Below are 18,667 nucleotides of genomic sequence, written 5' to 3' on the forward strand. Positions count from 1 at the left end.
AACATCATTTATCCCTGCGGCGGGAAACAAGAACAGCCTGGCCCTCATTGGTGTTCCACTCGTAAACGTCATTGTGCAAATGCAGTTTGTTGAAAACAAGACGTACTCGATCCCCGTCTTTCTTCATAGTTCGCGAGAACTGGAGAAGCTTTCGTCGCTTTTCGCGAACTGTTTCCGAGTAATCTCGCGGGATGCTCAAGCTGGTGTTTTTCAACTTAAAGCCGCGGCTCAGAACCAGTTCGACTTCCCTCTCATTGAAGAATTTGGCTATGATAGGCCGCTTCTTCTCCGACGAAAAGCGGCCCACACGATGTGCTCTCGAAATTGACGTCACGGTAAGCCCAAGTTTTTCGGTACAGAAATTATTTACGAGTCGTTCTGACTCTTCCCAAGTTTCAGACTTCAAAAATTCAATATACAAGGTATGCATGAAAATCGCACCAAAAGTTCATTCAAGCCCACATTGTAATACAATATTGCCACGGGTCTTCAAAAGGGGCTGACGACGTTTATTGGGAGCGGCTGGGGCTCTGGCGAAAACGGCAGCGAGAGGCAGCTATCGAGCGGGGCGGTTAGCACGCGCACTTCTTTCTTCTTGCGCCTCTGCGCTTGCCCTATGCCCACTACTACAGGTGACATTTCCCCCCTTCCTCGGAAAGAGCATCGGCTCGATGCTCAAGAAGTGGTGTTGGAAAGGAAAAAAAAAAAAAAAAAAAAAAAACACACGCTCAATGAAGATGCTCGCGCACAGAACACAGCGAGAGCTACAGCAGCGTAGCTAGAAACAATTCTCTACCTCTCTAGAAACGAAGAGGTAAGTGCATTAGGTGCAAATGGGCGCGTAAAAATCACTAACGCGCAACGTAAGGCTTCATGCGTACGACGTGAACTACGTCAGAACTAGGTGGTTGTCGGCGCCGTGTTTGCGCCGCACTGTCAGGAACGACTGCATAGTTCACGTCACTAATGCGGCGCAGCACTTTGTACGGGCCAAAATACCGGCTGAGCAACTTTTCACAAAGGCCACGGCGGCGAACAGGGCTCCACACCAACACTTGGTCGCCGGGACTGTAGCGCACTTGCCGGTGACGGATGTTATAGCGCCGTGCATCTGCGTGTTGCTGCTCACCGATGTGCAGCCGCGCGAGCTGGCGAGCCTCCTCAGCGCGCTGAGCAAATTCTTCGGCGTCAGTAGTTAGGTTCTCGGCGTCGTGGCACGGAAGCATAGCGTCCAGCATCGTCTGTACTTCGCGGCCGTAGACAAGGCGAAATGGTGTGAAGCGCGTTGTTTCTTGTACGGCGGTATTATACGCAAAGGTCACATAAGGCAGGATACGATCCCATGTTTTGTGCTGGACGTCGATGTACATAGAGATCATGTCTGTGATGGTCTTGTTTATACGCTCCGTAAGGCCGTTGGACTGCGGATGGTAAGCGGTCGTCTTTCGATGCCTGGTGTTGCTTAGTTGAAAAATTTCGTCCGTGAGCTGTGCCGTGAACGCCGTTCCTCTATCTGTGATAACAGTGGCTGGGGCACCATGGCGCAATACAATGTGACACATGAAGAACTGCGCTACCTCAGAAGCCGTGGCTCGTGGGAGCGCCTCTGTCTCGGCATAGCGGGTTAAATAGTCAGTGGCGACAATCACCCACTTGTTGCCGTCGGTTGACAGAGGAAAAGGCCCAAGAATGTCCAAGCCGACTTGGTCGAATGGCTTATGAGGTGGTTCAATGGGTTGCAATAACCCGGCGGGCTTCAGGGGTGGTGACTTTCGTCGCTGACATTCACGGCAGCCTTTCACATACTGCTTGACGCTTGCTGAAAGTCCGGGCCAGTAATACATCTCGCGCACTCTAGCAAGCGTTCGTGAGGAGCCGAGGTGGCCAGATGTAGGCTCGTCGTGGCAAGCGAAAAGAATATCGTCCCGCAAGTCTTTGGGAACTACTAGGAGGTAGGCTCGATCATTCGGGCGGGCGTTCTTCTTGTACAGCACATTGTCTCGTAGACAGAAGGACGTCAAGACGCGACGTAGATGGCGTGGTATGGTTGTATCACGGCCCTCTAAGTGGTCGATGAGAGGTCGAATTTCAGCGTCGTCACGCTGCGATTTGACCAAGTCCGACGTAGTAAGAGCGCCCAGGAAGCCGTCGTCGTCCTCTGACTGTCGACTGAAAGATTCGGCGGGAGCACGCGACAACGTGTCGGCGTCTTCGTGCTTGCGGCCAGACTTATAAACTATGGTGACGTCGAATTCCTGTAGCCGCAAGCTCCACCGTGCCAGCCGTCCTGAAGGATCGCGTATGTTCGCCAACCAACATAGAGCATGGTGGTCTGTCACCACTTTGAAGGGACGGCCGTAGAGATAAGGGCGAAACTTCGTGATCGCCCAGACGACCGCGAGACACTCTTTTTCTGTAGTAGTGTAGTTCGCCTCGGCACGGGACAGCGAGCGGCTAGCATAGGCTATTACTCGTTCAATGCCGTCTTGACGTTGGACGAGTACTGCGCCAAGGCCGATGTTGCTGGCGTCAGTATGCACCTCGGTGTCAGCCTCTTCGTCGAAATGTGCCAGGACGGGTGCTGACTGCATGCGTTGGCGTAGTTCAGCGAAGGCCGCTTGTTGCTCATTCGTCCAGGCAAATGGCGTGTCATCCCTGGTAAGGCGAGTCAGGGGTTCCGCAATCTTCGAGAAGTTGTCGATGAAGCGGCGATAATACGCGCACAAGCCCAGGAAGCGTCGGACGGCCTTCTTGTCGGCAGGAAGAGGAAAAGCTGCTACAGCGGCAAGCGTGTCGGGATCGGGTCGAACTCCTTTGGCGCTGACGACGTGTCCGAGAAACTTGAGCTCTTCATAACCGAAGTGGCACTTCTCTGGTTTAAGCGTGAGGTCAGCCGATCGGAGCGCTTCTAGCACATGCCGCAGGCGATGAAGATGTTGCTCAAATGTTTCAGAAAAGACAACTACGTCGTCAAGATACACAAGGCAAGTCTCCCACTTCAATCCAGCGAGGACAGTATCCATCATTCGCTGGAAAGTTGCTGGGGCTGAACACAAACCGAAAGGGAGCACTCGAAATTCGTAAAGGCCGTCGGGAGTCACAAAGGCAGTTTTCTCGCGGTCTCGTTCATCTACCTCGATCTGCCAGTATCCACTTTTCAAATCGAGTGACGAAAAGTACTGGGCACGCCGCAGTCTATCTAACGAGTCGTCGATACGTGGCAGTGGGTACACGTCCTTTTTAGTTACGTTGTTGAGCTTCCGGTAGTCGACGCAAAAGCGTAGCGTTCCGTCTTTCTTTTTGACAAGAACGACCGGAGACGACCATGAGCTGTTGGAAGGTTCGATCACGCCATCTTCAAGCATCTCTTGTACTTGCGTACGAATCGCCGCGCGTTCCTTTGCCGACACGCGGTAAGGCTGCTGGTGTATCGGGCGTGCGTCGTCGCATGTGATGATCCTGTGCCTTGTAACCGAAGTCTGGCGTACCTTAGACGAGCTTGCGAAGCATGCCCTGAATTCAAGCAAGAGCTCGTGCAGTGCTGCCTGTTTGTCGTTAGATAACTCGGGATTAATGTCGACGGTGCCCAGTGACTTGTCAGCCAGCCTCACTGGTTCAGGGGCAAAACATTCAGCTACGTGTTCCACTTCTTCGGCAAACGCTATCGAAGTACCGCGGAAGAGGTGTCGATGCTCATTACTAAAGTTGGTGACTAGCAACTTAGATCGGCCATCACGAAGCTGTAGCACACTCCTGGCCGCACAAACACCTTGTGTCAGTAGATGCGCTAAGTTACCTTCTGCGACCATTCCACCTTCGCGCATTCCACCGCACATCACTTCGAATAGAACACTGGCTCGTGGAGGAAGCGTAACACTTTCGGCGGAAACACGTAGCGCGTCATCACGTCGTTGTCGTCGTTTGCGTCGATTGCTTGGTCGGCTGAGAAGGTGACTACACCGCCCCGTAAGTCAATAAGAGCGCCGTATTCCTGCAGGAAGTCAACTCCGAGAATGACGTCGCGGGAGCATTCGCGTAGGACAAGGCAACTCGCCACGAATGTCGATCCTCGAATCCGAACTCTTGTCGTGCAGGTTCCCAGTGGAGTAACGACGTGACCGCCAGCCGTACGAATCTGCGAGCCATGCCAAGGTGTAATTACTTTCTTCAGAAACGTCGCCATCTTCCCGCTTAATATAGAATAGTCCGCTCCGGTATCCACTAAAGCGCTAATCGCGTAACCGTCGATCACCACCGGTATGTCGAGCGAAAGCCGGTCATTCCGTTCAGTTGATGGCGTACCGGTACCCTTGTTTACTCGCGTCGATCGGAGGTCTTCAGCGCGTCGACTGCCAGCGGCCTCGCCCCCAAAGGTCGCTGTAGTTAGTTTTCCCGGCGGGGACTTGGCGACCGTCCGCTCGAATACCGCTGGGGCGATGGTGAAAATCGCCTTGGCGACGGCGAGCGTGACTGCCGCCCGGTAGGCGGTGGCATGCGTTGCTGAGCCAGATAATCCTCAATGTCCCGAGGTCGTTGGCCCAGTCGGGGTGGCGGCGAATAGGCAGGAAAAGCCCCGGCAACCCGAGGCGTCGGTATGGGCACTGGCGGTACAAATGATCTGCCTCACCACAGTGGAAACACAGAGGACGGCGATCCGGAAGTGCGCCAAACCTCTGACTTCCGAGGGGGCATGCGTCGATCATCGGCGTAATGCACTGGTCACTCTTGCGGAAGCACAACCGGAGAAGCGGTATGGGGAAACGGTGGAGGCGTGCGTCGTTCCTCGATGTATGGCACCGGTTGGGCTGGTGGGAGTGCAACCAGATGAGCGGCTTGAACAAACAGCGGCTGGGACGAAGCAGGCTGTCGCAAGACTTCTGCGTAGGTCGCACGGTGGTGTACAGAAGGTGCAGGCGCGGTGTTAGGAAAAGGAACGGTGGACCGGAGCGCTTGGTGCACTTCATCTCTTATTACACTCGCAATGGAGCTCACCGTGGCTTGTGGGGTGCCGTAAACCTTCAGTATCTCTTCGCGCACAACGGTGCGGATGAGGTCTCGAAGGTTGTCATTGTGGCTTCCGATGGCCGTGGACATGTCCGTAGTCGCGTTCACTTGCCGCTCGTAAAAGTTAGAGCGCTGCTGAAGCATCTTCTCCATACTGACCGCCTCGGATAGAAATTCGGCGACAGTCTTCGGAGGATTGCGCACCAGACCAGCGAAGAGCTGCTCCTTCACCCCTCGCATCAGGTGACGCAACTTCTTGTCCTCGGTCATTCCAGGGTCTGCTCGTCTGAAGAGGCGCGTCATATCTTCAACGAACGCGGTAACGCTTTCGTTGGGAAGCTGGACGCGGACCTGAATTGCTCGTTCGGCTCGTTCGCGGCGATCAGGACTGGCGTAAGTGTCCAGTAGATGACGGCGGAACTCGCGCCACGACGTCAGTTGCTCCTCACGGTTTTGAAGCCATGTACGCGCACCGTCCTCGAGGCAAAAGTAGACATTCCTACGTTTAGTCGCGTCGTCCCATTCGTTGTACTCGGCGACGCGCTCGAAGTCGGTCATCCAGTCTTCGACGTCTTCGAAGATGTCGCCATGGAACGACTTCGGCGCCAGCGGGTTCTGAAGTGTATACCGGTTCGTCATTGCACGTTCAATACCGGTTGAGGTAGTCTGAAGCACTACGGTGTCTTCAGGGGGCAGTCCCCGGATCCTGCGGCTGGTCCGATGGAGGGGATTATCGACTAACACAGGGCTGGTGCTTCTGCTCCCAGGAGGAGTCTGTGGCATGAGTGATAAATACCCAGCACCTCCACCACTTTGCCACGGGTCTTCAAAAGGGGCTGACGACGTTTATTGGGAGCGGCTGGGGCTCTGGCGAAAACGGCAGCGAGAGACAGCTATCGAGCGGGGCGGTTAGCACGCGCACTTCTTTCTTCTTGCGCCTCTGCGCTTGCCCTATGCCCACTACTACAGGTGACAATATATATAAATATATATATGAGCCTCTGAGTGTGCGGCCACTGCATGTACGGTTCACCGCTCACTGAGCGAGATAGCCCGGCAGGGAGCCAAACATTCTTTACACGATAGAGTTAAGCGCCCCCTGTCGCAGAAAATCAGGCGTCGACGCCGGCGTCGGTCTGTGGCGGAGAAAATCTCCCCAACCACCCCGACCGCGCATTCCCTCCACGTGGTGCATGGTTTTGGTGAACAAAAATGGCATTTCTCAAAGTGAAATCCGTCAGAAAAACGGTAAAGTATGCCTTAACCACAACCTACAGACATGGTGACGTCGGATTGTAATTTGAATATACGAGAAAACATAATTCTGTTACGAGGAAACTCAAACACAAACCCCTTTTCCAGCATTTCTGCCATGCCAACATCGGCGCGCTCAGGTATGGTACCTGCGAAAATCATATCCAGATGGCGCTCGCATCCTCGGCAGGTCAAATTGGAACTTCGCCGGCCTAATGCGTTTCCGACACGCGCGCGCATCGGGGCATTAGCAAACAATAAATAAATTAATAAGAAAGGTGCTTGGGCCTTCACATTTTGATAAGACGACTTATATTGCACCTGGAAAAACGTCTTCACAGCAATGCATTTCTGTTGAAAAGTGAAGCCGACTCTATGGGGATTGGTCTAAGCTTGGTGTTTGTAAGCTGGCTTTCCCACGTGCTCTGTTGCAGTGAAGCCCACTGAAAGAAAAATGCGATGCGAACGTAGCGCTATCGGGTTCCACTTTTAAATGGGAAGCTGAAGCGTCCTCCAATTTTTGTTAAACCACTATCATTCGCAGTCGCCAATGAGTCTTACTGTGCGAATAAACTGTGTGTTTCCTTCGAATGCTCTAGCTCTGCATTGAAAGACCTCTTCATAACGCGCAGTGTAATGACAGAACCTTCGTAACATTGTGCACATATTTGGATAGGAAGATCGGCGGTGAGAATGGCACTTGATTATCGAATACTATTAGAAAAGTATTCGACTTTCTATTACCATCGCTTCTGGCGCTATTCGAGTTGTGTTTGTCTCGGCCTCAAAAAAAAATATACTATTAGCACACACCTGGTCATTTTCATTAAGTATCACACTGAGTTTTCCCTTCGAAATTCTTTAATCTCAAAGCCGCATCACGCAAGACCCACGTGGTGAATGGTTCACGACAGAATGGCCACCACGCGCACCGGAGCACCACTGGCCATGCATAATTTGATGGGCAGCACGATGGCTGTGGCGCCGAGGGCGGGGAGACGCGACAGATCGGCCAAGTTTTCGAGTATGTACACGTTATGGGTAGCAAGAATCCTGTGCGTCGTCGAAGAGTTGAACAGGTCCACGGAAGGCGAGTCTAATCCGATGCCATATACGTGACGCTGCTCAACCAGAAACCGCGCAGCCTCTGGTGACACAGTCGGGAAACGCCGCCATCCATTGTCGTCGATCCCCAAGTAAGCGTTGCGGTTCGGCCACAGCTGGGAGAATAGAGCGCATGTAGTGAGATAAATAACAGATCTTCAAAAACACCTTCAACCACACCAAGTTTGGCAGGGACAAGCGAAAGAAGATAAATGGGCATGCGCTGACTACGAACTGAATTTATTACATGTAAACCGTAGCTTATATGCTCGACCACGTCAGTCCTGCAACCCTCTAACAGTTGAGCCATGTGATAAAAATTTTGGGCGCCTGATATCTGTATCACGAGATGTGTGCGCAGGCACGGATTGAAGGACTGACGTGGTGGGGCATATTATCTACTGCTTACATGTAATAAATTAGGTTGTTAGTCAGTGCATGCCCCATTCGCGTCTTTCTCTTGTCCCTGTCAAAAGCTGTGCTGGTATAGATGGAATGTCACGCGCTTCCCAAATGTGCAATCATAATAAGTAACTTGAAAAGATGTCTTGGTAACAAGGTAAATTTGACGGGACAGCACACGGTTTTGACATCACGGCAAACACGCGAATATACTAATTGTACATATTACAAGTCCGTGGCTACGTCCAGGGACAAAGGCCACAAGAGTGAAAGGGCTTACACATGCCTGGATACGGAGAGACCAGTTCACAGACTGCAAACGAAATTGCGAAACGTAAGTTCCACAGGCCACGTACGCCGATTCTTCACGAAGAAGGCCCTTGCACATTTTTTGGACCATAACATGCCACAATGACAAACCATGCGAATAACAACGACAGTCAGGGTATTCCTAATTAAACGCAGAATAAAAATCAATATTAGGCTCCTCTAGTTTACGAAATTGTGCTTCCATGTTTGCAAAAGAACCGTTCTTACCGAGGCAGAAGGCTTGGGAAGTCAAGAAATAAAAAAAAGCAAGAACAAAAGACGGCTGACGGCTCTGGCCTGATGTTTCCGCACCAGTTCGTCCGGACGTGGTGAATTCGGGTGTAATTCAGCGTTTATCGGTAAAGGAAGGCCAAATTGCACTTGCAAGAGTCCAACAACTCGTCCTAGCAACTTTGAAGAACTTACTAAGCACCAAAAGGGCACAAATACCCGAATAACGTTACAGTGATGTACCAGCATTAACGTAATATTTGAAACATGGAAGTTCGTTTTTCGCTTACGCAGCTGGGGACCTACCTTTCTTCATCAAATGTAGTTACATAGTTTTTCGGAATAACGCTTCACCAGTATAAACTTCTTTAGTGCTTATGTTTAGCTTCTTTTTACCATACTTACAGTAAGTACAACCATGTCATTTTTGTTTCTCAGTTTAGTGAGCCATTTAAACAGTATCGTAGTTTCATGAATGTTTATTTTCCAACTTTCCACCGCTCGTGTGATTTCACGAGTCCATAGTAAGTTTATGCGTAAGTGCACCGCAAACACACACACCCACACACACACACAAAAACGCAAGACGGGGGCGTGAGGGGGGGGGGGGGAAGAAAGGCATGTTTACTGTTTGTAGCACGGGAGAGAGAGAGCCAATGCAAACACTAAACATGTTGAAATAAACTGCTGATACAAGACACTTTCAGTGTAATTTTGCTTCTAGAGATAATAACTTACCCCTGACCCAAATCAAAGGGCTTGTCAAAACATTTTTTTTTCCAGAAAGCTATAGCGACTCGACTCCAAGCGTAAATGATTTTATATGAAAGAAAATGCAGCTGCTCATTCTGTATTTATATGACGACTTCAAAGTCACATTTCGCAAGCAAAGCTTCTTTTTGCTTGTCATTTCAGAACAACTGCACGTCCTTGAACAATTCAATGAGGATGACTTTTATGGCTTATGTCTCAATTTCGTCAGTCCACTCCTCAGAAGTCTTTGATTCCCAGACTTTCCACCACTGGTGAAATCTGAAGAATCTGTTACATAATAAAATATGTATGCATTCAATTTAGAAAAAAAATGAACATATACATTTCATCGCAATACCATTGCACGGTTACTGCGATTGTCGTTTTTTTTATGAAATACAGCTTATTTGTATACGTGATTACAGAAAACTACCTAGTCATGCTCGATATTTACATGAATGTCAGGGAGCCTGAAAAGTATGTTAAACGTCTGTCTCGAAATGAGACGACTAACCGGATAACCACAACGTACACAGGCTCTTGGTTCAGTTATTACTGATCAGTGCATTTCTGCATTTCTGCAAGGGTTAAAATGTTAAGCAAATAAACGACCTGCAACAGGTTGACACCGCTTCATAGCCAGCGCGAAATTTCGTCCCCCTCTCCCAATCTTAGTGCCTCACCATGTAAGCCCGGTAATGTGACCATTAGGTCAATGAGCAAGTAATTCTTGATTATTTACGTCTCTACAAATACGAAAGCTCTTCATTGAGGAGAGGATTCTTTTTCGAGGCAGTAGCTTCCCAGCCGTATCTCCAAAATTGATTTACTCGAAGCATGCACAGCCTCAGACTTAGAACCCGTCGGCTATTCGAGTTGCTTCAGCGTACCATCTCGCTTAGGCATTTTCTTTTACTCGCGCATCCTTTTGTCACCTCACCTTAGAGCGTCCTGTCCTCTCGATAAGAAGAGCACCGTGAGGAACGTGACCATGCTCTGCCTCCCAGCGCTCAATGTCTTCGACGGACAACTCGTACACGGGGTTCTCGCTCGCCTGTGCCTCAACATCCACGAGTGCGATAGGGACGAACATCAGCCGTTCGAGTGGTATCTGGCTCACAGTCCACTTGTCGGGGGCAAAGTGAATTGGCGAGTCCAGATGCGTGCCGCCATGAGTGGCCACCTCGATGACGTCTGCCTGGTACCTAAAAGAACCAAGGTCTTTCTTTCTTTCTTTCTTTCTTTCTTTCTTTCTTTCTTTCTTTCTTCTTTCTTTCTTTCTTTCTTTTTGCCAGGAGGTCAATTACACGACAGATGGAAACATGTGGCATATTTGACACTCTAAATTTTTCTGATAATTTTTGCACATGACGCACAGCTGAGTGGATAGCGCTAAACTGCTACTTGTTTTTAACGAATTAAGCTATTAGTAAACATGAAAAAAAAGAAAGCTTCAAATGTCGTCGGACATGGACGACAATTTTACGGAATGTTTTTTTTTTCTTAAGTCCGTGATAATGATTAAGGCCATGCAAGTCCAATATAGCAAATATCTATATTTACGGTGCAAACAGAAGTAAAGGGTAAGTAGCTCACATCATCGTTTTGATTTGTGAGCAATGTAACTTTTTGAAAAAAAAATCGAAAACGCAACATTTATGAAACTTGCTCATCTATGGTATTTCCTATTTCCCGGTACATCCCAGCTTGTTGCGATTTACGCCAGATACGCCTTTAAGTGAATAACAAACCTGTGCATTTTTATTTGACTAAGTTTAACGTAATAATTTTTTACTCGGAACGTCAAAGTTATAAAGAATGTTTATAAAAAAAACCTCTTGATCTCGTTTAAAGTCACTCAAATGGTTGTCTAAGGTGAAACAGCCAACAGTTGTTGCTGTTGCCGTTGTTTCTAAGCACGGTTCATATACCCATGATGATTAGTGACCACATATAATTAAGTAAAAACAATATGAGCCTGCTGCAAGGAACAGTAGAAAATCACGTTTTTTGGACTACTACGTATACAATCCTACAGAAAAAAAAAGAGACGTGCACTATGTCTCCCACCTCTAAGAGTGCAACCTCCTTGAAGATAGGGAAAGCTTATGGACGGAGATATCATTTCTTTCATAGAAAGTCCGAGAACCCGGCTCGGGTTTGTACGTTTTAATTTGCTGCTTTACGCTGGGGAAGGGAAGAACGCGAAAACTTTTGATGTAGGATGATCAAGACGCGAATATTGCCGCGATTAAAAAAGTATGAAGTGGTGCGCTAAAAATTCGTGGCTGGTACCCCATTTACATGTACTAAACGTGCGTCTTCTTCGACGTGCGTCTTCATGGACGGGTCTGTAACAATTTACGCCAGTGTTTGCAAGCGGATCAAAAGAAGGATAAAAATAAATAGACAATCGCCTTGATTGCATATTTAATGTTGCCCATGTGTTAATGTGCTGCGTAGCTTTGGTGCTGAAGTACAAACAAGCCCAGCACTCAACATTTCATTAATATATGACTGGCGTGCGGCCTTCTCTATTCCTGTATACCGCGTAGTCAGAAGTTACCGATTATCGCCCTAGGCATCATCTACAGTGAGAGAAAGTTTCGATGGAGATGCTCGACGTATACAAAAGAAAAATTGGAGGACGCTGAAGATTCGCTTTTAAGAGTAGAACGCGCTAGCGTTATCGGGACCCGTTCGCATCGCATCGTTCGCAACCGGCAAGTAGGCTTCATCCACCGCAACACAGAACGTGGGAAAGCCAGCTTACAAAGACCAAGCTTACGCTGATCCCTTTAAAGTCGGCTTCACTTTCGCTGGGAATTGCTGGGAATACGTTTTTCCAGGGGCAATATAGGTCGTCTTATATTTTAATGTGAAGGCCCTAGGATCTTTCTTCATTATTTTATTAATTGTTTGGTATTGCCCCGACGCGCGCGCGTGTCCAAAAAACGTATTTGGCGGGCCAAGTCACAATTTGGCCTGCCGAGGATACCAGTGCCATCTGGATAAGATTTTCGCAAGTAGGCTACCCGAGTGAGCCAGCGTTTTCATGGCAGAAATGCAGGCAAAAGAGGTTTTTGTTTGAGTTTCCCAGTAACAGAATTATTTTTTCTCGTACATTGAAATAACACTCCGACGCCAATCTGTACGTAGCTTGTGCTTCAGTTGTGCTTTACTATTTTTCTGATATATTTCACTGTCCACCAAAACCCTGCACCACAATGAAGGGGCTGCGTGGTCGAGGTGGTTCGGAATGATTTCCTCTTGCACTAACACCTTGCGGATGTGGTGGTTGCGCACGACTTTTCCACGCCGACGCCGGATTTTCTGCGACACGGTGCCCTTAACGCTATCGCGTTAATCATTGAATATTTCTAGGGTGCTGGGTGGAATCTAACCCGCGTCATAGTAATCAGACAAAGTTGTCTGAATGTGTATTCACACAAGTGCTACCTGCGGACTTCGCGGCAGCGCCTCCGAATGACGCAGCGTGTTGAAAAGGAAGCGTAAGAGAGCAGCGCGGCTGCATACATGCCTTATATGCGACGCATCTCTACTGTGCCAATACGGTGTGTCGCTATCTTGGTTAGCTTGAATGCTAATCACAATAAAGTTGACATTCATCGTGAGATTGGTTCTGGCATGCATTACAAAAACAAGGAGCTGCACTATGCCAATTCCCATGGCAGTAGTGGTTTCGATGTGGGAAGTGAGCAGTGGTATAAAAAAAAATTTACGATAAACCAGCGCGAAAATGTTTATGACAATAATAGCGCGTTCAGTGCATAAATTCGTTCCAAGCACAAGACATGAAAAAACATCACAAATAAGACACTTTTGTTACCAATTCACACTGTGAAACTTCTTTAACTAGTTCTGCGAGCTTCCAAAAAATGTAACCTAACTGAATCCCAGTTAGTACTTCGGATCAGAGCCCGTATTGACAAGACAACTCTTACGTTAGACCTGCTTCTAAGACCAGATGCTAGCCAATCCGGAAGAGGGACATTATTAACGATAGCGGCTTGCCATTGGCAAATAGCGCGCTTACGAATGAAAATTCAATTCAATTCACTTTCATTTCGCAACATGCATACATATTTTGGCGGTTTCCTTGGCAAAAAAGCTGTGTGAAGCATTGTGAATTGGCCAGGTGCTTCGTAAAGTTGCTTTTGTACGCTGTAAAACACACAGGGCACCCTGGACTAAATATGTACCAAATCTCGAGCATAACACGGCGTTGAAAGAACAATCGGTTGGCGATGAAATAACACTGCTGGGAGCTTTACATGCAATATCCAAATTTGTGTTGCTTATCTCAGTCGCAATCTGATGACCAACATATACGCGACTACCAATATATGTGCGCAACATTAGGGCAAAATATATGTCGTTAGCATGTCCGTACTTCGTACAGCTTTCTATTGTCTGAAAAACTGCACTTTTTTATAACTGTTACCTGACTGGAAAGACCAATTCTTTCTCGTGTTCGCCTTTAGTTGTTCATGAATGTCTGAACAAATTACTGTCGCGCCGAGAGTGCTGATACACTTTACGTACCAGTCTTCAGGGGTACTTCCCTCACGGGAGATATTGAGGCGAAATTCGGCGTCATCAGACCAGAAGATTGTCCTGTTGTTGAAGCTGTGCGACAGGTCGACGAGCTTCTCGGGTGGCACGAACAGACCCCCGCAGCTTGACGGGCTTCTCGCAGCTATGCGGCTTACTAGGACAGCACACGAGAGCAAGATGATGGCCGAGAACGTTGACGCCATCGCAACGTTCATCTGACAGGAGCTGGAAAGATGGAAGGTGATATCTGGGCAAGCCGGTAATACACGATAAAACTACGACATACAAAGACCGGAAGTAGCTTGCACTACGCCAGTGTTGGTGTATTGTCGGCTTTTCTTGTCCTATAGTCCATGTGCGTTGTAAATTTAGTGGAGGCCCAGTCAACGCCATGGGGCAATTGCGAAAGTGACTGACATCTATGCCACGCACTACGTGCCCTCATCATTTCTCTCTCTCTCTCTCTCAGAAGAAAAAAGAAAGAAATTTCTAGCCTGTTTCACACAATTCACATGCGTCAGTCGTATCATAATGTTCTGCCACATCCAAGTTGCGAAGTGTTCATCAGAGTGCTAGTGGTACACTTTTACATGTTGGGGCTTGGTGTACAAAGGAAGTGTGCATAGAAAATCAGTGTTACTGCTCTGGAAAATTCCTTTAAGAATGAAAGGGTTTGACCTGCTCCAAAATGTCACACGGTACGAACTTCTGGCGGTATGTGCAAACACATTAGGTTTAATGTAATAATTGAATAGTACATTATATTTCCATTATACGGATTCTCCTATACAGTCCTTCTACAAGAGTAGGTTATTTGAATTAGTGCAAGCCTAAAAGATAATTGCCACCAATGACGACGAATATGCATACGTAGGAGCGTAAATTAACACATACACATCATAGCCATACACATAGCTATGCACCACCAATTAACGCAACAAGAAGTACCCCTCCAATGACAAGTTACCATGGATGGCGCCTGATCTCCGTGACCACAGCAAAGTAATCTCACCCAACAATATTTGTTCCTTACCACCACTTGCGTGCCGAGCAAACCGTAATTTCAGTGGCCTGGAGTTCCATGGCTGCGTGAAACATTCGGAACCTAATAATCTTGCGTCGGAGTCAATTTTTGTGTTGTTTTATGCAGTACCTTTGTTAACGAACAATTATGGCCACGGGTACGTTCGACTGTTATGTGGTTATTGACATCATTCTGAACCCCCGTTTTCTCATCCGCTTGAAGCCACCTATCTCGTAATGTGATACGTGGTGTAGTGCTTATGTGCAACTATACCGCTTCTTCCCTAAAATGCATTTGTAGCCATTTCTGTTCTAGCTGTTGGCATATAACCAAGTAAACGTCCACGCCATGCTTAGTGGCGTTATATTGCCTTAGTTCGACATAGTAGTGCTCATTACATACTAATAGCATTTTCTTTCTTCTATCACTTAACTCCAAGCTCCCTAGCTGACTTTAATAGTCATGCTAAATACATGCTGGTTTCTTTTTTAACTTCCTTCTTGCCCTGTTTCTTATTTGGCCTGGTAATACAGTCAACTGCAAAACTTTACGGCACTTCGAATTCTTGAAAAAGAGCAATTTTCGTAGTGGCTTAGCCACACAACCAAAATTTGCTGGAAGAATGAATGGCATGGCTAAAAGGTGAAGTACCCGTTGCACATCCTGATTGGCAGCCGGTTTGATTTACTACGATAACTTTTGTGTTTTCTCGATGCCCAATCTAAAAAAAAGAACTTTCTAGTTGGACGTACACCCGTGAGCTAAATTATATGGACTACAGGGTCGCCAAGAAAACTGAATTTCTTCCTAATTACCAAGCACGAACTTGAATTGAGAAGTATACTGAAAAATTTCTCATGCCAAGTTTGAACTGCGGTCCAGAATTTCAAATTGCATTCACAGGAAGGTGAAAAAATCGGCTTTATCACTCAACCCCTGGTCCATATAATGTTTCTCACGGGTGTACATCAGCCGTTGTATTCACATTCATCTTCATTTTGCTTTTTCGAGCTGAATACAGTTTGAAAATTATACCAATGCTGCAGCCCTATGCAATAAAAAAATGCCTTATGAGTATGGACTCTGATATCAAAGCGTCAAGCATTTTGTACGCAAAGTGGTTGCAGTAAAACGCTTACAGATGTTCGATGTTCCCCGAGGAGCTGCTACCGCCGCCGCTGTCGTGGTATGCAAGTGCCACAATCACGCCAGAGTCAAGACTTTGTGCCGGGCGCAGCCGTGCGCAAACTGTTAAGATATGGTCTTTACGTCGACGATCACTTTACAAAATAAGAAAATAGCCAGTCAAGAGACGCTTTATGTCAGAATTCATGCAAGATAGAAAAGTTGACATTGGAAACCACGGAGGTTCTCTATTTCAAGCACTCGTTGCCGTCCGTCACGCTAGATCTTATCATTCAGCAAGCGTTATTCGAATTGAGCTCTGGTCTGGAACGTATCAACAGAAGGCCTGCGTGCCGTAACATCCGTTATGTAACTACCACTGGATAACTTCAGCGAGCCGTTTTGAATTTCGGACGCGAGATTGAGTTGCGGTGAATATCAACGTTAGTGTAAGTAGGCTACTCTTCCCAGAGTTGAGAGCCCACGTAGCAGATATTGCTGCAATCAGTGCATTCAGCGAGAACTTAATAGAAGCATTGCATATGTATAAATTTTGTCATTGTTTTCCTTGTTTTCCTTATTTAGCAATTGCACGTGTACGAATGCGTTTTTTACTACGACAGCAGTTAAGTGCTAGGACCTGGGTTGGTCTTGTGCTATTGGGACATTATTACGACGTCATTTTCTTGTGGTCAGGCCGCCTCGTCACTTCTAGCTTCACCGTCGCCCATCCCACACTACTGCAGCAATGTGCATTTGGAAGCCAAGTGCGCTAAACACTGCGCTATCATGAACCAAAAGCGAAGGGTAACTAGTGTAAGGTTTTCTGCTACGCACAGACTCAGAGAGCGGTGGCGTTTATGCGTATATTTCGGCTGCCAGAACCAGCAATGCTGTTGTAGCACACGAAGATGACTTTATGTACTACATCGTGGAAAAGTTGTTCTTCACACGATGACGGTGTGCTGGATTGAAATTTTTGTCATGCTTGTGAAAACAGCATGACGGCATAAGAGAAGCTTAAGGTGGTGGTCCCACTCCGGTGGCACGAGCCCCCCGTTTTCAGTACTTTTGGAGTAACCGTGGCGGCTCTTCTGCTTAGGATATAAACTTGTGGTATATACCATAAAAAGCTTAGTTCTTGTAGATTCCAACTATATATAATATAAGGAAATTGATTAATCTGATTTAGAAATAAATGTTCAAGAACAAGCATGAGATACTTGGATTTTGCGAACTGTGTCTCAGTTGTGACCCTATTTAGAAGAAACTGCCGCACTTACTGCATTGCGTCATGTTCTGTAGCTTTAGGACATATTTATCTAGTTCCTAGACGTAGCAAATAAATCTTGAATTTTTACTTTTTATATAATTTGCTTTTGAAAATTGCCAAATATCGCGATCTTCTGCTGTAAACAGCCCGGCAACTACATGCTCAAGGAAGGTAAATTTTGGATAAAGTAGAGTTCAAGGAATTTTCATTTAGGACGCAAAATTTCATTCGTGTACCTTTATTAGTTTTAAACCGCAGCTTCGTAGCTTTAGTACCCTCCCGCAAAAATTCGCAAAAATAAAACCAGAATTCTAACTATTGCTTAATTTCGGCCACAATATTAGGAGAACTAATTAAGTTACATGAATGAAATTTTGCGTCCTAAGTGGCAATTCCTTGACCTCTACTTTTTCCACAATTTAGCTTCCTTGAGCGTGTAGTTGCCGGGCTGTTTACAGCAGAAAATTGCGATATTTGGCAATTTTGAAAAGCAACTTATCCAAAAAGTAAAAATTCAAAATTATTTTTCTACGTCTAGGAACTAGATAAATATGTCCCAAAGCTACAGAGCAAGCCGCAATGCAGTAAGTGCGGTAATTTCTTCTTAATATGGTCACAACTGAGACACAGTTCGCAAAAACCATGTATCTTATGCTTGTTCTTGAACATTTATTTCTTATTCAGACCAATCGATATCTTTATATTATATATACTTGGAATCCACAAGAATTAAGCTTTTTATGGTTTATACGACAACCTCATATCCTAAGTAGAAGAGCCGCCACGGTTGCTCCAAGAATTCGGAAAACGGGGGACTCGTGCCGCCGGAGTGGGACCGCCACCTTAAACGGTAGTAAAAATCAGCCTCACGCATGCACAACATACCCACAATGGAAAATTCGGCAAGTGTCAATCGGTTAGTGGAAAACAATATCGACAGTATCGACGGCGTCGACGCCAGCAACGAAGTCGCAGGGACAACGCCACATATTTATTTACATAGTAGCTCACAGTGTTCACAGTTGCCAGTTGTGCACAATATGGCTACACTGCAAATGTACAGGGAGGAAAAAAAAAGCTTTCACTCAAATATCGTAGGTGGCACGGCGTCATTTCACTCGCGGCAGCAGTTGTAGGAGCTTTTGTTTGGGAGGGAGCATAATTCCAAGCGTGGACCTTCAAGACGACTCGGAGCCCGAAGGCAGAAAACTACTGACGAAAATACACATGTAAATAGCGCCTTACTCTTCTGCATTTCCTAAAGTTAGATTTGAGGAAAACTGTCCCTACATTCGACAAACCAAGTCTCCGTGTGTGACCACCAGGTTGTTATGGCCAAGAATAGCGTTGCATCATACGGAGTGTTACTGATCTATCAGTTTAGTGATTACAGCCTAGACTGGAAGCAGTGGGTTCCAGAAAGCGTTGAAGTTCACTTAAAACAATAAAAAGGGGAGGTGACAACTGCTGGCCCGCCTCAACATTCCCTTAATCAATGTGGTTATAACGTAATTTAAATCGCCTACTGGGTTGCGCCTAATCTCATTAGCAGAGTTGTTAAACTTTAGGCAAGCGTTTGGCGCTCTTTCCCATCATGGATCTTTTTCTCT

General features: G+C 46.9%; 1 protein-coding gene across 1 annotated transcript; it reads right to left on the reverse strand.

Annotated features, from left to right (window-relative positions):
• Positions 1-7,113: 7,113 nt before the first annotated feature.
• On the reverse strand, positions 7,114-15,890 carry LOC119448439 (isatin hydrolase). The gene is made up of 4 exons (XM_037711740.2): positions 15,799-15,890; positions 13,624-13,860; positions 9,998-10,262; positions 7,114-7,478 (listed from the first exon to the last, which is right to left on the reverse strand). Exons 2-4 carry the CDS (start codon positions 13,848-13,850, stop codon positions 7,164-7,166), a joined length of 807 nt encoding a protein of 268 aa, XP_037567668.1. The 5' UTR covers positions 13,851-13,860; positions 15,799-15,890; the 3' UTR covers positions 7,114-7,163.
• Between the last annotated feature and the right edge of the window lie 2,777 nt (positions 15,891-18,667).

Source organism: Dermacentor silvarum, chromosome 4, assembly GCF_013339745.2.
Source record: "Dermacentor silvarum isolate Dsil-2018 chromosome 4, BIME_Dsil_1.4, whole genome shotgun sequence".
Lineage (NCBI taxonomy): Eukaryota > Metazoa > Arthropoda > Arachnida > Ixodida > Ixodidae > Dermacentor > Dermacentor silvarum.